The sequence below is a fragment of the Xiphophorus hellerii genome, chromosome 1 (genome assembly GCF_003331165.1).
Source record: "Xiphophorus hellerii strain 12219 chromosome 1, Xiphophorus_hellerii-4.1, whole genome shotgun sequence".
Lineage (NCBI taxonomy): Eukaryota > Metazoa > Chordata > Actinopteri > Cyprinodontiformes > Poeciliidae > Xiphophorus > Xiphophorus hellerii.
The window spans coordinates 32,670,264-32,693,672 of record NC_045672.1 but is presented as its reverse complement, the minus strand read 5'-3'; the positions used below and the strand labels follow the sequence as shown (position 1 = coordinate 32,693,672).

The window sequence follows — 23,409 nt, the reverse complement described above, 5'->3', positions numbered from 1 at the left end:
AAAAACATTTTAATCAGAAATGCATCTCTTGTTGATACTCTGACATTTCTTACCTTCTGTCTTTCAACCACTTTGAAAAGCTTTTCTTTGTCTCCCCAACATCTTTATCCTTCCCCCTCTTCAGTTTTCTGTTTTGTGACCCGGAGTTCATGTTCAACTTTGTTCTTTTATTTTCCTGATACCAGAAATTTATTTAAATTAAAAAAATGTCAGCAAAAAACAATTTTTAGTGTAAATAATATACATTTCCAGACTGGATGAGACAAGCTTTGGAGTCCTCTGACTTGATAAACCGACATTTAGGATTTACTGACATTTGACTCTGAATTGTAGAAGTTCCTGATCCAGATGTAGAGTCAGAACCAGAACTTCTGGACCTTAATGCCAGGTCAGCAGAAAATGACGGGCTCCTTTTGACCCTGCAGAGCCTGAATAACATTTCTGATCATCTCTTTGTCCGTCACTGGCTGGACGCCCCGGTTGCCATAGAAACGGCTAACAGAGGGTAGCCGTGACTACGATGTAGCTCAGCACCGTCTGCATGAGAACTGGCCAGGACGTTGATGTTTTCTGGCTCTGATTCTGCTCCTGGTCAACAAGGTCCAGAACCAGAACCCGCCTGACGCTCCTCTGAGAGGCAGAAGGTGAAAAGGTCACCGATGAACACATGAACTATCTTCACGAGTCTCAAACCGCTCTCAGCCTCTGGACTCTGCAGTTTGTTCTCGTCCTTCATCTCTACCTGGAAACACTGACCCGTTAGGGTCCAGTTAGAGACCAGAACCGCTCCCCCATGAATCCTGACGGTTTAACGTTTTTGAGATGTAGAGCTTCAAGAGCCGCTCTGATCACAGATGCCTCATCAGGTCCTAAACTACCAGCAGCCTGGAGGTCTGGGAGTTTATCTGGAGTTTAATTTGATGCTTCACTTTATGTTACAGCTGAGGTTCATGATGGGAAAAGGATTCATTGATTCATTTAACGAAAATGAATCAGCGTCTGATTTTCTTTGGTCCAGGAAGCAACACAGAGCAGCAACTACAGCCGCGAGTTTCAACAACTACAGGGAGTTTATCAGGCGACCAGGCAGCGACTGACCGTCAGCTCCAGGCGGCGCGTCACAGTTTCTACTCCCGGTCTTTCACGAAACTCCACAGTTTCATCTGCGAATCTGTGGACTCAGCGATGAAAACATGAATCTGCAGGTGGTTTAATCTGGAAAACTAAAGCTGAAGAATCGACTCCTAGAAAAACTTTCTGCATGATTTCATCCTGGTTTCTGATTCCCTGCTGCTTCTAGTCGCTTCTCAGGGTTTAATTTCTTCTTATCTTCTTCACACCTGCTTTGTAAAATAAGTTCAATAAATATGTTTTTAAAAAAACTAGTTTGAAGCAGCAACAGAGCAACAGGAAATGATGCAACACACCTTCACCATGTGGCTCTCAGCCTTTTCTTGCTGTCACTTGTTCTCTGTTGCTGCAGCCAGCCTGCTGTCAGATTCTCCTCTGGATTTAACCTGCAGGTCGTCTGCAGCTCTGGGATCTACTGATCTTTCTGGAGCTCCGTTCAGGGTAAAACCTTTCAGTCTGTCAGCTACATGAAGAGGTTTCTCTGTTTCTGAAGTTTTTCTGGACTGGCTGCTGATTCTCCAGTGAGGTGGATCTTATAACATGTTCTGGTATTTTGGGCTCTTTGTTTCTGTTACTCTGGGTTTTAGTCGTGATTATTAGGGTATTTCATCAGCGTCGTTTACTTTTCCTGTCGAAGGTTTTTGGTTCCATTAATTATGAGATTCTGCAGTAAAACCTGAGTATTTGGCTCGGATCGGTTAACTGCTTGTGTGGCATGCTGCTGGCGTTCGTCCGGGCCGGTCCAGAACCCAAACAGAGCAGAACCTTCATGTGAAGCTGCTGCTGCTGCTTTAAAACATTTTGCATTAAACCACATCCTGTTAACAGGAACTAGACGGTTGGCTGTTCAAAACGTTCCTGTTTCACTTTCTGCCTGACTAAACATGTTGAGATGAAGCAGCTGGTGGAAAATTAACTCTTACAGTTCAGGTTTAAAGAATCAGCTCCTGTTTTTCTTTACATGTTTCCTGAAGCTTTTAAACTAAAAGTCTTTGGATTCTCCCAGCCTCAGGATCATCGCTGCCATTTGTTTGATTTCAGTATTTTTAAAGAATCATTCTTTATTAGTGGATGATGATAAACTGGCATGCAAATATTTTCACAGCAGCAGTTTTAGTTTTTCTTTGCAGCCATGTTTCATGGTGGATGTTTCTGACCTCCAGCAGCAGAGATGCAGAATGTCGTCACCAACCTGGCGCTGGGGAAGCTGCAGACCTACTTCGCCATCGTGGTGATCTTCACCTACAGCATTCTGCTCAGGAGCGACTTTGAATGCACCTGCAAGCGCCAGCTGTACTACTGCATCATCTACGCCGTCACACCTGGGCTCATAGCAACCGTCCTGATGCTGTGGTCCAACCGGCTGTTCCAGAGGACCTGCAGCTACCGCTCCAGGTTCAAGTTCTTCATCTGCTGCCAGGTGTTAAAGGCAGCTCTGGTCGGCCTCCTTTGGGTCGCGTTTCTCCTCATCGATGGTGACTGGTGGGCCTGTTGCTTCAACAAGCTCTCTGAGCAGCAGGCGGGTCTGCCCTGCAAGGCCGCAGCCAACAGGAGCGACATAGAGAGAGAAACCATGGCTGCCCTCAAAACCACGTCCAGGGTGAGTCACGTCTGCCCTGGCCAGCAGGGGGAGCAACTCCAGGTAACAGCCTGTCTCTGCTGCAGGTGAGCGGCTGCTGGCTGCTCTTCCTCATCGTTTTCTCCGGAGCCATGAGTTCCTGGACCAGATGGAGGAGCAGCTGCAGCAAAGGAACGACTCAGTACGAAGAAACGCTTTATTACAAACTGGTTCTGGAGGAGGAGGAGGCGGTTCTGAAGGAGGTTCTGAGGAAGTCCATCAGAACCAAGCTGACCGAACAGATCGAGACAAAATGTAAGGTCAACTGGAAGGACTGCTTCAACGTGGCTGAAGAGGTCATGAAAAACCAGATAAACCAACTAGGGAAGAAGGTAACCAGGTGAAAACGTTGCTAAAGTTCATAAAACAACCTTCACGTTTATTAAAATATGAAAAATAAATCCAGGTTTTCATGAACAAACAGTCCAACATTTAATATTCAGTCAATAAAGAAAAGATTCATATGAAGCAAATTTAACTGAAACTTTTCCAATTTTTACCTTTTAAACCTTCGTTTGGTTTTGATTCGTTTCTGTTTTCCTGATTTCATTTAAACTAAAAGGAAACGATTCCTGAACTAAATGTTTCCAGTCGGGACGACGATGAAACCAGAATAAAAAACTGTCTGGAACCAGAACCGAACCAGAACCAAACCAAACCAAACCAAACTGAACCGAATCAGAACTGGAACCAGAAACAAAGTTTATCAAGTTGAGCAGGAGATGATCGGATCATTTGACCGAAACACAAACGGCTCAGAATAAAATCAACATTATTACATTTGGAGGCTTAACTTTATATGTTCATTTAGTAAAAACAGATTCAAGTTCAAAAATGTTCTTAGAGCGATGAGCCATGTTTAGTAAAGGTTCAAAGGTCAGACAGACGCTAGCTTAGCTTAGCATCTGTTAGCAGCAGGAAGTAACAGGTCTGTCAGGAAAACAAACAGTTAAAATGTGTTCAAAGATTTTATCTTAAATGTTTCTGATTTTTTCAGGACAACAACGTTGAACTGGATGAAATACCAGAGGTAAATGAATCGGCTTCATGCATCACAGAATATTCTATCATTCTGAAATAAAAACATTTTATTTAAATAAGTTTCAATATCCTGGAGGTGGAAAACCTCCAGGATATTGAAGGTCTTCACCAATAAAGACTGCGGAGGAAAATTACTACAAGTTAACACCTGCTGATCATGTTATATGAAATGCTTGTGAACTATTTGGGTTACATGTTGTTTTCTACAGCTGCATCAGAACCAGACTGTCTCGCCCGTGTTTTGGGTCCTTGGTATGAACTCATGTGTTTCTCTGCCTGGCAGCTTTTCACCCAGAACTTCTTCATTATTGATTATCCTACAGGCTCTCTGTATTGTGAACAATATATGAATAAACCTGACTGAGTGATTTCACCTGACAGTGCTTGGAAAATAGTTGTTTCCACAATAAGACCTCTGATTAGTATTGGGGATCTTTATTGGTGAAGACCTCCAATTTGTTATGATTGTGTTTTATGAAATCACATAAAACAATCGTTGGAAATAACTGTCTGTTTCTTCTAAACTTTCTGTTTTAATTTTTGCAGGAAGCAGAAAATTTGGTGGATAAAGAGAAAAACACGAAACCCTGATGAAGTTACACTTCGACTCCAGTTCATTTTTATACTATCGATCTCAGAAATTTTAAATAGAAATATTTTTCTGTTCCTTTGTCTTTTATGGGATGAGTTTTGTTTCTGTTTTATTTCAGTTCAGCTCTTTAGTTTTATTGTTTTTATGTTTAGTTATTTCTTAGATTTTTATTCATGTATCATTTTTCTCTCCTCGTTTCTAATCATCTGTTTCTTCTTCACTGATCGACTCAGTAAAAATAAACTTATTCTCAGTTCCTCTCAGTAAATCTCATTATTTTCTGTTTGTTACTGAAATCATTTCATCAGTGAAGGAAGCGTCATGCTGAGGGATGCTGTCCATGTGAGGACAGATCTGTGTCCCTCTGAGCGTCCTGCAGCCGGTCAAACGTTTCTTCAACATGTGAAAACACAACCGGAGGTCAAAGGTCAAAGGGTGGAGCCGCTCCAGGCTGTAGTTCCATAGAAAATCATCTAAATAAATATTTAAAACTCCAGCTGCTGCAGAATTATTTACAAACTCTTCAATAACCTGGAGGTCAAAGGTCACGCTGACATGACAGTTAACATCAGTTAGCAGCCAACAGGATCACATGAATGAACCACACCAAGAGAGCCGGGCTTCAGGTTTTAACTAGGACATGTGGCCAGAAAAGACCAAACAAAATATAAGAAACCAGTTGATCCACTAGATTGACGGCCAGGGTCGTAACCTTCAAACTAACGCTAATGCTAACCCTAATGCTAACGCTAACACTAATGCTGTTGCTAGTGCTAAAGCTAGTGCTAACGCTAATGGTGATGTTACCACTAATGCTAACCCAGAGAGGAAAAGAAGTAACCATCAGTTTAGTCCAATCAGCTCAGAGGACAGAAACTGAAACCTGGTTTCTGCATCCAAACATCTGATTTTATAAAAGATGAATAATAATTTTGATAATCTTAATTTATTTAAACAAGAAAAGTTTAATTTGACTTGATGTCTTTTTATAGTGTGTTTTATCTGGTTTTAACTGAATATGTGTCATGTAGTGGTGCGGCAGACGCAGCAGACCCAGGATGCAGTGAGAAATGATGGTTTTAATGAAAAATGAAGTCAAAACAGTCCAAAAACACAGGCAGCACGACTGAGCGGAAACCAGGGCTCAACGCCAGTAGCAACAGGTTTTACCAATGAACACACGAAGGACTCAGAGCACGTTAGACGAGGACCCGACAAAGACACAGACACACAGGTGACACTAAATACACAGGGGGGTAATTAGGGAACGAGAAACACCTGGGAGTAATCAAAGGGAGAACAGGACAACATGGAGACTCAGGGACACAGAAAACTCTAAATAAATACACAGAAAAACACAGAACATGACAATATGTGGCCTAATATGCTGCAAAATTAAAGAATATATAACATACTAATATCAAATATTACATATAAACCATTATAAACTAATAAAATGTAAAATATAACTCATGTTTTAAAATCTGTTTTCACATCCAGTCTGGAAATGTATATTATTTACACTAAAAAACATTTTGTTTTGCTGACATTTTTCTAATTTAATTAAATTTCTGGTATCAGGAAAATAAAAAAACAAAGTTGAACATGTTGCTGAGGGTCTATGATCTGCTCTCCTGATCCTGTGAAGGTGGATCCACCTGAAAAATAATAAATCATGTCATTAAGAAGAAACTTTGCAGAAACCAGAAATCAGAGGCTGCATTTTTCCTGACGTCACTGAATCATAAATATATGATAAATGTTATTATTCTGGTTCTCAGAGTTAAAACAATCAGCTGTTTCTGTTGACCTGAAATCAGGAACATGAATCTGTTTATTAATCCAGAAGTTTCCAGAACTCTGACTTTACATCTAGAGTTACTGTGAGGAGCCTTAGCGTGGCCTTTGACTAGGACATGTCCCATAATAAACAGGTTTCCAGAACTTCATTCTTTCACTTTCACAATGTTGCAAAATATTAGAAATATATAAAAGACAAAAGCTGTTTTTGGATCTATGCTGCTTTGCAGGGATCAATCTAGATCTATGCTTCTAGAGCTGTTTTAACTCAGCATCACATGTTACTAATTTAAAGAGAAGATCAACATTTAGTAGTCCAGATAATAACCTGGAAGGACAGACGGATAAATTGACCTCTCCTGATTAACTGGACTGGTTAATGGCTGCATGGTGATGTAGTTGGTGCAACTGTTGCCATAGCAACACAGCTGATGGTTCAAATCCCAGATCTCTGCTCATGTGTGGTTTTTCTGCCTCCACATCAGGAAACCTGCTGGTCTAGTTCAAGTAAACAGGGACTTGATGCATGAGGAGTCTCTGAGTTTGCTTACCGGGTCGGATGGTGGAGGATTGTTCTGGTTTCCACCTGAACTAGAGACCTAAACAGAACAGATTTATACAAATTAAAATGTAAATTAGTATTTAGTTTGTTGTTCAAAGTTAGAACAACAAAGTTAAATCATGAACTATTTTCTGTTTTAGCTTCTGCTTTGAATGTCAGCAGGTCAGTTAAATCATTAGTTTAGAATCTGATTATTCAGACGTTTGACAGTCAGAAGTTGCTCTCATGCAGAAAGAGACAATATGAGGACATTGTCTCCTACAGACTTCAGGCTTTCTCTGCTCAGATCTTTATTCTCACATTTCCCATTGGAACATTTTCACCTCCTTCCTGAATCTGTGGTGGATCGTAACCATGACGATGACCATTGGCATTCTCTGTTTGACCTGATGAACCTCCATGTGATGGAGATGGTGGACATTCAGCGCCCTGGACCTGAAATAGAAAAACCCAGAAATGTTTCCGATGAAACCTGTGAACCCTTTGAGCTCTGCTGCTGGTTTGGTGCTGAGGGTTAGGGTTAGGAGGAAGCGTCGCCCTGTGAGGGTTAGGGTTAGGAGGAAGCGTCGCCCTGTGAGGGTTAGGGTTAGGAGGAAGCGTCGCCCTGTGAGGGTTAGGGTTAGGAGGAAGCGTCGCCCTGTGATGGTTAGGGTTAGGAGGAAGCGTCGCCCTGTGAGGGTTAGGGTTAGGAGGAAGCGTCGCCCTGTGATGGTTAGGGTTAGGAGGAAGCGTCGCCCTGTGAGGGTTAGGGTTAGGAGGAAGCGTCGCCCTGTGAGGGTTCAGCTGCTGGACTGAATGTTGGCTAACACATGGCTCCGTATTAACTTCCTTCTGATTTTATATTTCTGTGTTTTACTGATAAACTTGATTCTGGTCCCTGCTCTCCCTCGCCCACTGTGCCTTTCCCCTCTCTCTCCTCACACCTGCAGCCTGTCAGCCAATCAGGTGTGTAATCCCGTCTCTCTGGTTGCTCCTGTTAAAGCTGCTCTGTCCCAGTTTCCTGCCCGGCTCCCTGGTCCTTCTGGATACGTACAAGTTTTTGTTCTAGATCATTTTTTACTAAATACTTCAGTATAAAATCTACAACTCAGACTTTCTGCATGTGGTTCACTAAAAAACACGACCTTCATTCACCTTCACAATGATGAATGGATGAATGGATGAATGGATGATGTCTTGACAGGACACAGACTTACCCCTCCTGCCTCATCCAGGGAACTTCCTCCATCTTTCTTCTCCTAACAGAAGAAAAATAATAAGTTTTTCTCCAGAGTTGAATTTCATAAATGAGGAATTGATCAGATTATCATAACGTCTCACTGCAGCTCATCCAAGTTCTCTGATAAAGATTGAATCCAGTTCAGTGTAATATTAATATTAATCTAAGGTTTCTAGGACATTGATGGATTTACCGGTTTTGAAACCAACTGAAGAGAAATCTGCTGGGCCTGAAAACATGAAAAATTGTTAAAACAATAAACATGTTTAAGATAAAAACTTTAACATATTTATATTCTATTAACTTTTCTCCTGGTGAATAAACAATGGACAGATTTTCTGTTATGATTACTTACCTCAGCAAAAGTGAATTTCCAAACATCTTTATGAATTTCAGCTTTATTGTCTTTTCCACTTCCTGAAGGCTGTAAATAAAAATACTGTAATTTATTCTTTGAACCTTCAACCATCCTCTCAGCTACGGCAAGCCTAAAGGACAAAACTCAAACAGCAAACAGTCTGAATATGAAATCCTCCTCATCTTCACTGCACACAGAGTATTTGCCATAATCAGAGCTGGTGGTTTAGCTTCATTAACTGGTCTGGTCGTTTCATTCGCTGTGGAAGAGATCCACTCCACCAGGGACGAACTTTGTCCAGGATTGATTCTCCGTTCTGTTCTCTCAGTCAGACTTTCCTCTTCGGGGAAAAGCCGGTTGACGTTCCTGGAACAACGTCCCCTGTGTCTGAAAGAGCTGTGTTATGGTAGCATGAATGGAACCAGGCTCTCTGGTTCTGGTCCAGTCATTAATCGTCTGGATTATTCCTGTTATTAAAGCTGCCAGACCGTGACAAAGTGAAGGCTGTTACTTACAGTACATGTCTGTAAAGTAAAGGAGCTTCATCAGGTTCACAGAACACAGACAGCAGGCGGAAAGGGAAGGAACAGGAAGAAACAGGAAGGACCACGAAGGAGCAGGAAGGAACAGGAAGAAACAGGAAGAAACAGGAAGGAACAGGAAGGAACAGGGAGGAACAGGAAGGAACAGGAAGAAACAGGAAGGACTAGGAAGGAACAGGAAGGAACAGGAAGGACCAGGAAGGAACAGGAAGGAACAGGAAGAAACAGGAAGGAACAGGAAGGACCAGGAAGGATCAGGAAGAAACAGGAAGGAACAGGAAGGAACAGGGAGGAACAGGAAGGAACAGGAAGGACCAGGAAGGACCAGGAAGGAACAGGAAGAAACAGGAAGAAACAGGAAGGAACAGGAAGGAACAGGGAGGAACAGGAAGGAACAGGAAGGACCAGGAAGGAACAGGAAGGAACAGGGAGGAACAGGAAGGAACAGGAAGGAACAGGAAGGACCAGGAAGGAACAGGGAGGAACAGGAAGGAACAGGAAGGAACAGGAAGGAACAGGCCTTGCTTAAAGTCAGAGCACTGAACTGCCTTCAGGCTGAAATATTCAAATAAACCTGATCCTGAAATTTTCTCCATGATGGAGACAGAAAGCCGCTACGTTCTGCTGCCTCTCACTGAAACCAGCAGAGAAAATCAGCTCTGAAGCAGAAGGAGAGTCTGATGTGGGAAGGAAAGAGATTCACTGGGAAGAGGAAGTGAAGCCGCTTCCTGCTGCAGATGGACCCCAGACTCTGGACCAACCAAACCACCATGTCAGCGGCTCTTCAGGCTCCTCCTCAGAGCCGACCTCTCCGGGTCGGTTCTCCCAGCAGAACCGACCTCTGGGCCAGAGCAGAGGCAGAACCAGAACCAACACACCCAGTTCTTGGGGAACTAACCAACCAGAAGCTTACAAAGCCATGACATCATCCTCTGGATTTGGCCACATGCTTTAAAGACGCAGTGATCTCAGTGAATTTAAATGTCTGACTTTTAAGATAATAAAAAATCTCCTTATTGTAAATTATTTTGTTGAACTGAATTTCCTCTGATTTAAAGTAATTTGTTCTCTTTAACAGACAGAATAAAAGGTTTTGGTGTAGATACCTGCTGTGAGCTCAGAGGTTTCTGGTCTCAGATTAGTTCAGTAAATCAGATGTTTAATGGTTACCTGCTTCTCTTGAGGCCACAGTTCCTTAATCAGTTCTTCAGCTGCATCAAAACCTTCAATAAATCTGTTCTTGTTGTTCCGATTCAGAATTTCTTCAACGTTTTGGGTCAGAGCTTCTTTGGCTTTTTCTTTCAGAATCTGGTTCACGATATTTTCTCCTTCTTTTACAACGATCAGCTCATAGGGAGCAAATCCATCACAGCTACAGAGGCAGTCCTCGCAGCAGGTCCTGCAGTCGTCTGAACAACATTTCCAGCATTTCCCGTCTCTTTGCTCTGCAGAGCTTTTGCTGTCGCAGCATTTCCTCCATCTCACCGCTGAGAAGCAAACAGCCAGGAAGAGGATGGACAACAGCGTTCCCAGGCCAATGACCTGGAGGAAACCATGATAAACGTTTAGTAATGTTACCAGGAACACACAATTTAATCCATTCTAAATAAATTACAGTAATTTATGTTCATAAATAAAAATGATAGCACTCACCTTTGACTTGTTTTTCAGTTTATCGATAAGGATTTGTTCATCTAAGGTTCTGTTTGTCTTGCAGGGAATCAGAACATCCTGTCCAGAGAGTCCGTTCTGACAGCAGGCGAACCAGTCTCCGTCCAGCAGCACAGAGACGACCCACAGCAGAGCAGTCAGGAAAACCTTCACAGTCTGGAGAACAACCACACGAACACATTTCCCTCTACATTTACAGTCACACTTCAGGGGAAACAACGTGAAGCAGCTGCACATCCTGCAGGAACCGATGAAGACTTTGTTCAGCCAAAGTAACAAAAACATGATGGTAAAAACTGGAAGAGTGATGTAGATCCCACAGCCACGGCTCTGATTCCTGCAGGTGCAGGACACTTCTCTCTCAAATAAAACATTGTGAGTAAAAATCACAATGATTGTAGCCGAGGTGGCAAGACGAGAAACAGAACCCGTCAGAAAGTTTTTGATCATCATCTTCACAGCCAGAATAACAGGAAGTAATTTCTGACAGATTTATATTAAACAGAACAGAATCCAAACCACATCAGGCGTCTGATTGGTCAGCTGGAGACACCAACCACAAATAAAAACCGAAACCATCTAACTCATCTTATTCTGACCAACGTCTATGCAGAGTTTAGATTATTTGAACATTTATTGTTAAATAGGAAACTTCTCAGAAATGAACATGCAGTTTTCACTCTGCCACAGCAGGGGGCGCTGCAGAAAAGAGACAGAATAATACGTCATTCATTTCTGATGATTTTTACTGATTATCTGACAGAGAAAATAAGTTTTAATTCAGTAAAAAAATGGTTTTTATGTCTCAGTTTGTAAATACAGATTTAAATGATTAAAAACAGAAATATATATTTTTGTTTTTAAAGAAAGAAGATTATCCAGTAGAAGTGAATTGCTAAAATGTTGGTACGGCACCAACACTGTTTATAGTGGGGATGATGTGCTGCTGACCTCTACTGGAGGGTTCTGGGAGTTCACCCAACTGGTCTACAGTGAACTCTTGCTGTAACGCGGTTCACCTTTCACGGCTTCTCTGCTTCGCCGAGTGTTTTGTGCAGTTTTATCCACAGTGCATTGTGATCTGCGTCCTGATTGGCTAAACAGTCTCTGCGCTTCTTCTCTACCTGTGTGCCCATAATGTTACGGTATTTAAATATACGTAATACAGCTTGGCAAATTTTGGCAAATGTTTTTGCCCAGAAGAAAAAAGAGCGACAACAACTACCGATAACTATGTTCTTCTCTCGATAAAGCACACCTGCACCTCAGGCTTCAGAAGAAAAAGCCACTAGAGAGCGGAGTCAGGCCGCGGCGTCACAGTCAGAGGAACAGTGAAATACGTGAGTCACAATTTGTCCTTCTGCACTTCGTACTGATGATTAAAATGATTATTTTACTGTAGTTATTTGTAAGAAAGCGTTATATTTGTTAAAAAATGCTTAGGCCTGAAAACAGGTTTTGTTCTTTGGTTTCAATGTAGAGTATTTAAATATGCTGTATAATAATTGTAAAAAAATAAAGGTAACTACCTTTCATGGATTTCGCCTATCATGGGTTCTTTTCGGAACGCAACACCGGCGAAAAAAAGGGGTTCACTGTAGCCTACATGTGTTTTGTGGACCTGGAGAAGGCATTCGACCGTGTCCCTCGGGGAGCCCTGTGGGGGGTTCTCCGGGAGTATGGGGTACTGGGCCCTTTGATACGGGCTGTCAGGTCCCTGTATGACCGGTGTCAGAGTCTGGTCCGCATTGCCGGCAGTAAGTCGGGCTCGTTTCCGGTGAGAGTTGGACTCCGCCAGGGCTGCCCTTTGTCACCGATTCTGTTCATCACTTTCATGGACAGAATCTCTAGACCAGCCAAGGTGTTGAGGGGATCCGATTTGGTGGCCTTAGGATCTCATCTCTGCTTTTTGCAGATGATGTGGTCCTGTTGGCTTCATCAGGTCATGATCTGCAGCTCTCGCTGGAGCGGTTCGCAGCCGAGTGTGAAGCGGCCGGGATGAGGATCAGTGCCTCCAGATCCGAGGCCATCATGGTCTTGAGCCGGAAAAGGGTAGAGTGCCTTCTCCGGGTCAGGGGGGGTGTCCTGCCCCAAGTGGAGGAGTTCAAGTATCTCGGGATCTTTTTCACGAATGGGGGAAGAAGGGAGCGGGAGATCAACAGGCGGATTGGCGCAGCGTCTGCCGTCAAGCGGGCGCTGTACCGGTCCGTCGTGGTGAAGAGAGAGCTGAAGCTCAGTCATCCGGGAGGGACTCAGAGTAGAGCTGCTGCTCCTTCACATTGAGAGGAGCCAGTTGAGGCTTGGGCATCTGGTCAGGATGCCTCCTGGACGCCTCCCTGGTGAGGAGTTCAGGTCCCACCAGGAGGAGGGGAAAACCCAGGACACGCTGGAGGGACGATGTCTCTCGGCTGGCCTGGGAACTCCTTGGGATTCCCCCGGAGGAGCTGGAAAAAGAGGCTGGGGAGGGAAGTCTGGGCCTCCTTTCTGAAGCTGCTACCCCCTGCGACCCGACCCCGGATAAGTGGAAGAAGATGGATGGATGTTTTCCTCCAACCAGCAGTCTTTATATCTCCAGTTTCTCCTCTGTGTCTCTCAGTCGTTGACGCCCAGACCAGGTTAGTCGGGCCGTCTCGGTGTTCTGGGAGGGTTGAGGTCTACCATGATGAAGTCTGGGGGACGGTGTGTGATGACAGCTGGGACCTCAGCGACGCCGCGGTTGTCTGCAGGCAGCTGGGATGCGGCTCCCCAAAGAGTGCCCCCACGGTCGCCTACTTTGGTGAAGGAACCGACCCGATCTGGCTGGACGACGTGGCCTGTGCAGGAACCGAGAGCAGCTTGGCTGATTGTCTCCACAGAGGATTTGGAAGCCATAACTGTGGACATGGAGAAGACGCTGGTGTCATCTGTGAAGGTAAGACACCATGAATGACTGCAGATAAAAACTTCTGTGAAAACTGGATTCATCTCAGCATCAAACCCAGCCGGTCAGTTTGATTCATGAGATCAGGAGAGATTTACAAAGCTGCACAGTTTCCTCAGCATTTTTCAAACATTATTTGTTTTTTTTCCCTGCAGTGAATTCAGGCTGAACAAAAACAAAAATTATGTCTTGACTTTAGTTTGGTTTATGCCTGACGCTCTGAACCTGGCAGAAACTTTACCTGCTTTTATTTTCTGTGCGCTCGTTGCAACTGCAGCTGATAGACACTAGGGGCAGCAAAGAGCGTCTCTTTGAACACAACATGTTAAAAGAAGTAAGAAATAAACACAGTTAGTAGCAACATGGCGGCAGCTGATAGTATGGTGTTGTCATCACTCTTTATGGACCAAATCTTTGAGATGTTTGTCTTTTCAAACCAAACCAGGTGGAGCTCTGGCTTGTCCGCCATGTTTTTCTTCACATTTCAGAGTGTGTGGTGTAGATCTGCTTCAGGTTGGAATGCTGACAGATAATAAAACCAGTTTCATTGGTCTGGACCAGGAGAAGCCCAGTTCAGACTGGCGGGTCCAACCCGGTGTTCAGGGAGGGTGGAGGTCTACCATGGAGACGCCTGGGGGACGGTGTGTGATGACGGCTGGGACCTGAGCGACGCCGCGGTGGTCTGCAGGCAGCTGGGCTGCGGCGCGGCGCTCGGCGCTCCGACCTCGGCCTACTTTGGCCAGGGAACCGGGGAGATCTGGCTCAGCAACCTGAGCTGCTCAGGAAGGGAAGTCAGCCTGTCCGGATGCTCCAACCCGGGGTTCGGCATTCACGACTGTGATCACAGTGAAGACTCTGGCGCCATCTGTGGTAGGAAACGCCGCATTACAGCCAAACAGATTCAACTCACTTCTGTTTCTTGATTCCAGTTCAGATGTAAAGAAGTGAATGTTTGGTGTGTCGTTCAGCTGGAGCCCAGATCCGGTTGACCGGTCCAACCCGGTGCTCCGGGCGGGTCGAGGTTCTGTTCAACGGCACCTGGGGGACGGTGTGTGATGACGGCTGGGACCTGAGCGACGCCGCAGTGGTCTGCAGGCAGCTGGGCTAACCCTAACCCTAAGAGGAAAGAAGATCAGGTTTTCTCCGTTGCTGCTCCTATTCTGAGGAATAATCTACCTTTCCAGATTAGATCTGCCCACAGCCTGGATCATTTGAAATCGTTTCTTAAACCTCATTTTTATTCTTAGGCATTGAATTGAGGCCTGATACCGTAGCTCTTCTGTTATTATTTTTAACAATATATATAGATTTTTTTTCTTGTATTATTTCTCTTTTTCTTTTCATCAACTTACTTTGTTATTGTTTTTGTACAGAACTTTGGTGCAGTTCTACATCTGTGTTTAAAGTGCTATATAAATAAATTTGACATTGACAATGACATCAGAGCCATGATGGACATGAAGCTCTGTGTGGACGGCAGCAGAGAGAAACTTCCTGAATGACCAACCCTGGATCAGCAGGGACCTGAAGGAACCAAAGAGCCTTTAGGGAACGGGATGGGGAACAGAAGCAGCTCCAGTCCAGATTAGAGACAGAAGAACAGGAAGAACCTGGAGGATAAACTGCAGAGGAACCAAATCAGAGAATCAGGAAGGAGGAAGGTAAAAGCTTCAAGCTGAAGGTGTTGGGATCCGGGGTTGTTTGAGTTTGGTTTGGGAATTTTGTTATTTTTGTCATTTTTGGTGTTCCTTAGGTTTCTTTAGTTTGCCCTGTTTTCCACTTTTGTTCTTCCCTAGTGATTCTAGTTATGTTTTTCTTGTTTCTAGTTATTTTCTGTTCTAGTGTATCATTAAGTTATTTAAGTTTAAGTTATTCTTTAGTGCTAGAATTACTTCCTGTTCCTCTCTCTCTCCTTTCTCCCCTCGGTTAGCTTCTGCTCTGACCACTCACCTGTTTTCAGTTTGCTCATCAACCTGGTAACAGGTTTGCTATCTGTCGGTGCTACGCGTCCAAAACTACCACTACACACCCTTCCTCCCAGTATTTAAGCTCCTCTGTGTCTGTCACTAGTTGCCAGTTCGTTTAGCTATCTTGCCAAACCTCCTCACTCTCCCTGTCCTCCTGATATCTGCTTGCGTCTTCAGCTTTTTGTATTTTCTGACATTTTTCTGTGCCCATTGTTCCTGTCTCGTAAGTCAGATTTTGTCTTTGTTTCATTAAATTGTCACATCTAGTGATGGGCAGATGAGGCCTCACTGGGTGTGTGATTATAATAATTGAACTTGGCGACAGAAACTCAAAATAGTTTCTGTTTTTCCTCCAACAAAATGCGCATCTCCCTCTTTCCTCCATGGTTTGTTTCTGTTGCTGCTGATGCTGTCGCACAGAAACGGCGGTGACTCCTCAAGATGCGGAGAGGAAATAGAATTTAATTACAAAAGAAAATAACACACAGTGATTTGGATCTCTAAATAAAGTGAACGAAAACATGAAGCTAGATAAAATGAAAAGCAAAAGCAACCTAAAGACCCAGAGTCCTGACAGAAAACTGCAAAACTGCGGAAACACTGAGGGCCTTTAAATCCAGACTAAAAACCAGCTGGTTAGAGCTGCTTTGATTAATAACTGGAACATTATTAACTTTATTCTATATTACAACTTTCAATCATTTTTCTTAATTACTAATGCAGAGTAATGCTTCTTTATTTTTTGCAGTTTGATGCTTTCATCATAAAAAAATGTGAACTTGCTGAAAAGTGCTGTAGTAATAATCGGGTTTGTTTTAAAGTAACTTTAGACAAAAAGTAAAAATAATCCCACAAAGTGCCAGAGACTGAATCAACGCCCAGCAAACACAAAACTACCCAGATTTGGATTTCTTTTTTAAAATTTTTTTATTTTGAATATGCTAATGATACCTGGCTTCTGACTTGTAGCATCAACATACGTCTCACAATAGCAACTAAAGTATAAGGAAGCACAATGCTGCCAACAGACAACCAAATATCCACAATGTTTATAGAACTTTAATATTATAATTATATTACCAGTAAATAAATACATTGAATAAAATATTTTATGTCTCTAAAATTAAGTATGAAAAAATAACATCACATGTCAAAACTGGAATAAATGTAATCAAAATAACAAAAATGTAAAGCTTTTTAAAACTGAGGTAAAAATGAGTTAATAAGACAAAGATGATTTTGATTCTTTGATCAGCTGAGATCAGTTTTATGCAACTGATGATGTTTAAGAGGCGAAGCTCAAGTTTTTCATTCTGTTCTTGAAATCCAGCTTCATGTTTCAGATTTTCTGTTTCAGTTGTTCAGCTCTACAAACTAACCACAAGTTTTCTGTGGTTGAATTTTCTGACTTTTTATTTTGTTCCCACGAAATGAAATCTTCAAATTTCCTTTTTTTTTTAAGGAAGTTCCTTTGCTAGTTTTCTTTTTCTGACTGGATTCCTCTCCACTTCTTCAAATCTGAAACCTTGTCAAGTCCAAACCAGTTTGTGGTCACTTGTGGAAACTAAAGGTCAAAAACTAAAGAAGCATAAATAGGAGCAGCAGGAGGATTAATGAGAAATGATCTGTTCAATCTGAATATAATTTATGCTTCTCTGCAAATAAGACATAATGATAAACATGAGAAATCATGATTTTCTTCTGAATCAGAGGCTCTGTGAGGATTTGAGTTTTTCTGTCTATTGAGTCTCTGTGTTGATCTCTTGATTGATCCCAGCTGTGTTTCTTGTCTTGCTGTCGTGTCGCAGCAGATGTTTGTCCAGATGTTTGTCCAGATGTTTGCCCAGATGTTTGCCCAGATGTTTCTCCAGATGTTTGTCCAGATGTTTGCCCAGATGTTTGCCCAGATGTTTGCCCAGATGTTTGTCCAGATGTTTGCCCAGATGTTTGCCCCCTCCCCGCCCCCCTGTTGCTGGACCCGTTGCTATTGAGCTATTAGCCTTCTGCTCATTCTGTGCTGCCTGGATTTTGGATTATTGTGCTTTTCGATCATTAAATCATCGTTTCTCTCACTGGCTCCACTGGTCTGACTCACCATCTACCAATTAATCATAAATACAACAAACCAACATCTAGGAACTAAATATGTTTTTAATGCCTGAATGAACGTTTTATTAATTCTAAAGGAACATAATAAATATAATTGCTGAATGTCTGAACATTATATAATCAGACTTATTAACTTCATAAAGAAAGCAGCAGATCCTCTCAGACTGACGTCGGATTTTTCTCCTTCGGTTTGTGGAAAACGTTTCCGTCCGACTGTTTCCTCCAGCTCAGCTTCACGTCTGCATCCAGTCCTTCCTGTTTCAGCTTCAGCAGCAGCTGGAGGAGGAAGAATGATCACATTTATGCAGATTAATATTCAGGTTCTCTCTGCAGGAGGAAAACCTCTGACTGAAACTCCCAGCTGGATCCATCAGCTGCGTTTCTATTCACCATGAAGCTGCAAAATGAGAGTTATGAAAACAAACATGCTTAAAGCTGCAGAATGTAACTGAACATTGAAACTGTCATAATGTTCTGACCGTTTGTTATGAAACATAATCTGTAAAAAAAAAATCTCCTCTTTCTTCTCCCATTACTAACTAAAAACAACCAATCAGAGCCAGGAGGCGGGGCTTACTGCTGTCAATCACCATCCATGTGGTGCTGCTTTTCCTTCCTTGTTCTCTGCTACTCTGCAGTTAGCATAGCTTGTCATGAATGCTATGACTAGTTAGCATAGCCACCAATGACAGTGGATTAATGGTTTTCCTGTAGCAGTAAGTTGTTTTTCCACCATTAGCAGATTTAGCAGTGGGAACATGAGGTTGATTGGCAGCGCCAAGCCCCGCCTGCTGGCTCTGATTGGTTGTTTTTGGTTCATTTCTTCAGACAGTAGTAGCAGCTCAGAGAGGATGTCGATCTGTTCACAGAACAAACAACATGCTGACAGATTTAACAAATAAACATTTTATAAAAGTTACTGCAGCTTTAATGGAAACAAACCAATTTAATAAGAAGTTTTGAGGTAATTTTTCAGGCATTTTGAAATAATTGTATTTCAATAAAAACACTTTTTTAGCTTCACAAGTCACATGATCAGCAACCGGATGTTACTACTGGTGGAGATGAAGAAGAAAACAGGAAGTGGTTGGAGGGTGAAACCAGCATGAATTTTCATTTCATTTCTAAGTAACGGAAACACCGGATTGCCAAATTGTGTTATTTTTTTGTTTGTATTTACATCAGCAGAATATCAACAACATTTTGTTGGCGCTGCAGCGCCACCTGCTGGTAGGAAGTGAGACCTCCATGTACCTGACTCAGCAGCTCTTCCATCGCTGCTGCAGAGTTCAGATCCAGGCCGGAGGTTTTCTCCAGCTTCACAGACACAACCTTCTGAAAAACAAAACCTTTGACAGCAAAATGGTTCATGAGCGTCAGGCAGAGAGATCAGGAGGAAGAGGCTGAGGAAGACTCACTGGTGGAGCAGATGAAGGCTTTCTTTACGTCACACAACCAGTCCTCCCATTTCCCCAGAGCGTCAAACGTCGCCAACACACAATTCTCATTGTTGTTGTTGTTGTTGGGCTCGGTGCTCTTCCAGTAGCTGAAGGAGAAGAGGCTCCCAGCCGACCACTTCCAGCCGTCTCGGTACAGTCCGGTCCAGACTTTGGTTCCTGCCGGCACCAGCTGCTGGACCTGCTGGTTTTCGGACTCGTTCCTGATGCTGGCCAAGTCCGAGTGCTGCTTCCTGCAGAAGCTCTGGGCCGCCGTCCAGTTCATCCCAGACTGGACCAGAACGAAACTCGCATCGGGCCCTGAAAGCACAGAACCAAGGAATCGAGCAGCCAGTAAACATGTGACCTTCTGGTTCGAGTTTGGAGGTAGAAAAAACTACAACAAACACTCAGAAATGAAGATTAATTTCACATATTTTCTAGCAAAATTCTGAACATTTTCAGAGCTCAAAAAGTTTAAAACTTAGTGATAAAACTCAGAAATATTGAGATTAATCTCAGAAAATTTCTATGAAAAATTAGGACATTTCTGAACTCATAAAGTTGCCCTTTTTTAATTTTGAAACTCTAAAACTCTAAACATTTTCAGCATTATGAGTTCAGAAAATATCCAAGTTTTGTCTAGAAAATATTTGAAATTATTCTAAAAATATATTAGTTTGTGCTCGCAATTTTTTTCTTTTCAAAGTTCATATTTCCAAATTTCCAGATTGATTTTTAATAAAACATGTAAAGGTTGCTGGGGGGTAAAGCGCAGCCCACACATGGACGTCACAGGTTCGATTCCCGGCCTGGTGACCTTTGCCTCATGTGTTCCCCACTTTCAGTTCACTACAGATAAAGGCCGCTAGAGCCAATAAAACACTGAAGAAAGTGATATTAATCTCAACATTTCAGAGTTTTTTTCTTTCATATTTTTAATTTATCAAGCTGTCATTTTTTTCTAGAAAATTTCTGAGATTAGTCTAAAAATTTCACTTTTTCTTGCAAATGTTTGATCCTTTGAGCTTAGAAATTTCCAAGTACTTTCAAGAAAGTGATTAAGAAAGTGATTCATTTTGTGAAATTAATCACAAAATATTTTAATACGTTTCTTACAAATTTTCACCCTATTGAGTTTGGACATTTCTAAGTTTTTCTAGGATTTTTTGATCTTTGTAGCTCAGAAACGTCCGTGTTTTAGTGTGACCGGGTCTACCGGTGATGTCGGCGCAGACGGGCCGCAGGGCGGAGGAACACGGCCCGTCCTGCCACAGGCCGTCCGCGGTCATCATCCCGCAGCGCTCGGTGCTCTGCCAGTTGTTCGGCTCTCCTTTCTGCCACTTCCTGAACGAATCCTCTCCGGTTCTGTAGAACCCAGAGTCCGACATGGACCAGCGCCAGCTGTCCACGTCATCATACAGTCCGATCCAGGCTCTCTGAAACAACAGGAACGTTCTGGTTCACACAGAGAGAACCGGTTCTTTGTTTTCTTTGTGATTTTATGAATAAAAATCAAAACTCCTGAGAATCGTCTCTTCTTTCTTTCTTTCTTTCTTTCTTTCGCACTGCATGCTGGGAGTTGGTGGAGGAGCGTGTGGTGAGTGGGCTGAGAGATTGAGGATTTTCTAACTTTGTTTTTTTCTGTCTTTATTGGGTTTTTTTGGATATTGTTCTTTAAATATTGTGGTTGTGGAGTTAGTTTACGTGTTTTGGGTTATTTTTCTGTGTGTCATACCGGCATTTTGGCCTTTTGGCGCAAAATGCCGGAAATGAACTTGACAAAACTCACGAGGCAACATGGTTTGAAGATCATACCCAGTAGTCCTACTATGACGGTGGAGGAATGTAGTTTGGCGGTGGGAGAAGTTGTAGGTTGTAGCAGCATGAACAGCGCGGTGCTCATTTTTGTTGACAGCGTGGAGAAAACAAACAAAGTGATTGAAAAAGGGATTATTGTGAACGATGTGTTTCTGTCCGTTTCCCCATTGAGTACTCCAGCGAAAAAAGTCACGATTGCGAACATACCGCCGTTTATCAGTGATGAGTTGTTGGTGAGATGTCGCGACATGGGAAAATTGTTTCCCCGATTAGGAAAATGCCGTCGGATTGTAAATCACCGCAGCTGAAGCACGTTGTTTCACACAGAAGACGGGTCCTCATGATCCTGGATAAAAAGAATGAAGAACTGAACTTAGTTCTTAATGTGCGAGTGGACGAGTTTGATTATGCCATTTATGAAAACTCGGGCACTTTGGTGTGTTTTGGTTGCGGGGAAGTTGGTCACTTGGTTCGGGTGTGTCCTGGAAAAAATCTCCCTCCTGATATTTCAGCGCAAACTCGAAATAAAGAAAATGAAAATTTGACAGATCAAGCTGAAGTTTCAGACTCAAGGAGCGCAGTGACAGTAGAAACGGAAGGGCAAACGTCTGAGAAAAATGATCACAGGGAAAGAGAAGTACAAGAGATGTGTGCGTTAGAGGACGGAGAACAAATCCTGAAAAGTCAAACGGTGGACGATTCACAGGAAAGGCAGGAAGGTAACAGTGAGGAGGGACAGAGTCCGAGTTTCCTAAAGTCTCTTCAGGGGGAAACAGATCCTGAGGAGATGGAGGATGAGGGCTGCAGTCAGACACCAGAGGAAGATGGCCTGGAATTTTCTCAAAAGAGGAAATTGTCTGAAAGTATTATTGGTTCTCAAACGGAAAATGATGAAAGAGAAACGGAACTAGAATGTTCTGGAAAAGTTCTAGAGTCAGAAAGTAATATAGATGAGGAAGAGGAAGGTGAAGATGAAGGTTGGACTGAAGATAGTTTGGCCTCATCTTGCAAATCCCTTGTTCAAAGTCAACAGAGGAAAGGTTATGGTGTGATAAATGTAAAACATTTTTTAAAAGTTACTAAAAATACGAAAAATGTAAAAGTAGAAGATTTTTTTCCTGACAAGAAACTTTTTTTCATTCATGTGAGATCTCAGTTGAACAATAAAAGAAAAGGGGGAAACAATGATAAAGAAGTTTACCGGTTAAAAAAATTAATCGGGAAGCTTAAGCAAGAATTCAACAACAACGATGAGTTTGAAGTTTAAATGTCTGCTTTTTCTTTTAGTGTTTTTTCTCCCAGCTTTGATAATGAGCCACTTCAGAGTTTCTACTTTAAACCTGAATGGAGCCAGAGATGCGAAGAAGAGACTCAGTGTGTTTGAATTAATGAATTTAAAACATATAAATGTGTTAATGGTACAAGAAACACACAGTGATTGTTTAAATGAAATAGATTGGAGGAGGGGATGGGGAGCAGAAATGATTTAAACCAGGCCAGTGGGGGAGCTGCAATTCTGTTTTCGAAAAATTTTCTACCTGCATCTTATCAGTTTGAGGAAGTAATCAAGGGTAGATTAATGGTGGTGAAAGCAAAATATGAGTGTTTTAATATCGTGTTTGTAAATATTTATGCTCCCAATACAAGAGTAGGGAGGATTGGTTTGTTACATGAACTTGAAGATGTTTTGTGTAAGTGTGACACGGATGATTTTCTTTTTTTGGGTGGAGATTTTAACTGTACAGAAAATGATCAGTTAGATAGGAATCATTTTGAACCTCATCCAGCTTTGACAAACATTTGATTGATTTATTTTCATTGGTTGATATATGGAGAGAAATGCACTCATAAAATACAATATACATGGGCTAGAAACACAGATAATTCTTTTTCTGCGGCTAGGTTGGATAGAATATATAGTTTTAGACATAATTTTGGAATTTTTCAAAACTGTAGTATCCATCCTGTAAGTTTTTCAGATCATGCTTTGGTTTCTTGTAGTCCGTTTATTGCAAATATCAAACATAAATCTGCTTATTGGCATTTTAACACTGCTTTGTTATTGGATACTAATTTTAAAGAAACGTTTATTGCATTCTGGAGGATGCACAAAACTAGAAAAGAGGATTTTGCATCTGTAGGGCAGTGGTGGGATCGGGGGGAAATTGAAATTAAAGAACTTTGTCAACAGTACACTGTCAATGTTTCATCTAGTTTAACTAAGTCTATTAGAGATCTGGAGATTGAAATAGTGGAGTTGCAGGTTTCTGCACAATCCACAGGAGATCGAGGTCATTTTGAGAACCTCAAGTCGAAAAAAGCTGCTTTAGCTGATTTGCTGGGCTCAAGAACACAGGGAGCGCTGGTTCGATGCCGATTTCAGAAAGTTGCTTTAATGGACGCGCCGACAAAGTTTTTCTTCTCTTTGGAAAAGAAGCAAGGACAGAGCAAGTTTATGCATGGTTTGAAATCAACTGCCGTTGTTCTGTTGACTGCAGACAGTGACATCAGGCGGAGAGCAGCGGATTTCTATGCGGATCTGTACAGCTCTGAATACAGCGAGGATGAAGACAGTTTCAACGACTTCTGCAGTGATTTTCCAAGAGTCTCTGTGGATTTTGC

General features: G+C 42.4%; 4 protein-coding genes across 8 annotated transcripts; 2 read left to right on the top strand and 2 right to left on the bottom strand.

The window, feature by feature from the left end:
• Positions 1–1,430: 1,430 nt before the first annotated feature.
• LOC116723069 (uncharacterized) lies at positions 1,431–4,655 on the top strand. 5 transcript variants are annotated; one of them, XM_032567620.1, is made up of 5 exons: positions 1,431–1,572; positions 2,295–2,731; positions 2,797–3,089; positions 3,747–3,779; positions 4,337–4,655. In XM_032567620.1, exons 2-5 carry the CDS (start codon positions 2,303–2,305, stop codon positions 4,647–4,649), a joined length of 1,068 nt encoding a protein of 355 aa, XP_032423511.1. In that variant the 5' UTR covers positions 1,431–1,572; positions 2,295–2,302; the 3' UTR covers positions 4,650–4,655. The 5 variants fall into 5 exon arrangements, with proteins under 5 accessions (XP_032423511.1, XP_032423547.1, XP_032423520.1 ...); XM_032567656.1 differs by having other exon boundaries at positions 1,434–1,572; positions 2,797–3,081; XM_032567629.1 differs by having other exon boundaries at positions 1,448–1,572; positions 2,298–2,731.
• Positions 4,656–5,441: 786 nt separating this feature from the next.
• Positions 5,442–11,357, bottom strand: LOC116723051 (uncharacterized). The gene is made up of 8 exons (XM_032567589.1): positions 10,517–11,357; positions 10,034–10,405; positions 8,319–8,387; positions 8,157–8,192; positions 7,941–7,982; positions 7,045–7,179; positions 6,734–6,781; positions 5,442–6,040 (listed from the first exon to the last, which is right to left on the bottom strand). Exons 1-8 carry the CDS (start codon positions 10,985–10,987, stop codon positions 6,002–6,004), a joined length of 1,212 nt encoding a protein of 403 aa, XP_032423480.1. The 5' UTR covers positions 10,988–11,357; the 3' UTR covers positions 5,442–6,001.
• A 727-nt stretch (positions 11,358–12,084) lies between these two features.
• LOC116720712 (deleted in malignant brain tumors 1 protein-like) lies at positions 12,085–17,330 on the top strand. Its single transcript, XM_032564111.1, has 5 exons — positions 12,085–12,088; positions 13,131–13,445; positions 14,016–14,324; positions 14,423–15,115; positions 17,233–17,330. The coding sequence occupies exons 1-4, from the start codon at positions 12,085–12,087 to the stop codon at positions 14,560–14,562; spliced, it is 768 nt and encodes a 255-aa protein (XP_032420002.1). The 3' UTR covers positions 14,563–15,115; positions 17,233–17,330.
• LOC116723174 (C-type lectin lectoxin-Thr1-like) lies at positions 16,340–19,333 on the bottom strand. The gene is made up of 3 exons (XM_032567874.1): positions 18,949–19,333; positions 18,785–18,879; positions 16,340–17,806 (listed from the first exon to the last, which is right to left on the bottom strand). The coding sequence occupies exons 1-3, from the start codon at positions 19,250–19,252 to the stop codon at positions 17,690–17,692; spliced, it is 516 nt and encodes a 171-aa protein (XP_032423765.1). The 5' UTR covers positions 19,253–19,333; the 3' UTR covers positions 16,340–17,689.
• Positions 19,334–23,409: the final 4,076 nt, after the last annotated feature.

Bases quoted from the DNA above. Each gene is read 5' to 3' on its own strand.
- LOC116723069 (XM_032567620.1), top strand. From the start codon at position 2,303: ATGCAGAATGTCGTCACCAACCTGGCGCTGGGGAAGCTGCAGACCTAC. The intron at 3,090-3,746 runs GTGAAAACGTTG...TGATTTTTTCAG, and splicing joins CTAGGGAAGAAGGTAACCAG to GACAACAACGTTGAACTGGA. The intron at 3,780-4,336 runs GTAAATGAATCG...TAATTTTTGCAG, and splicing joins AACTGGATGAAATACCAGAG to GAAGCAGAAAATTTGGTGGA.
- LOC116723051 (XM_032567589.1), bottom strand. From the start codon at position 10,987: ATGATGATCAAAAACTTTCTGACGGGTTCTGTTTCTCGTCTTGCCACC. The intron at 8,388-10,033 runs GTAACCATTAAA...TTTTATTTACAG, and splicing joins TGTGGCCTCAAGAGAAGCAG to CCTTCAGGAAGTGGAAAAGA. The intron at 6,041-6,733 runs GTAAGCAAACTC...ATTATTTTTCAG, and splicing joins ATCCTCCACCATCCGACCCG to GTGGATCCACCTTCACAGGA.
- LOC116720712 (XM_032564111.1), top strand. The intron at 13,446-14,015 runs GTAAGACACCAT...GGTCTGGACCAG, and splicing joins CGCTGGTGTCATCTGTGAAG to GAGAAGCCCAGTTCAGACTG. The intron at 14,325-14,422 runs GTAGGAAACGCC...TGTGTCGTTCAG, and splicing joins AGACTCTGGCGCCATCTGTG to CTGGAGCCCAGATCCGGTTG.
- LOC116723174 (XM_032567874.1), bottom strand. From the start codon at position 19,252: ATGAACTGGACGGCGGCCCAGAGCTTCTGCAGGAAGCAGCACTCGGAC. The intron at 18,880-18,948 runs GTGAGTCTTCCT...TTGCTGTCAAAG, and splicing joins AGCCTTCATCTGCTCCACCA to GTTTTGTTTTTCAGAAGGTT. The intron at 17,807-18,784 runs GTACATGGAGGT...TTCCTCCTCCAG, and splicing joins TGGAAGAGCTGCTGAGTCAG to CTGCTGCTGAAGCTGAAACA.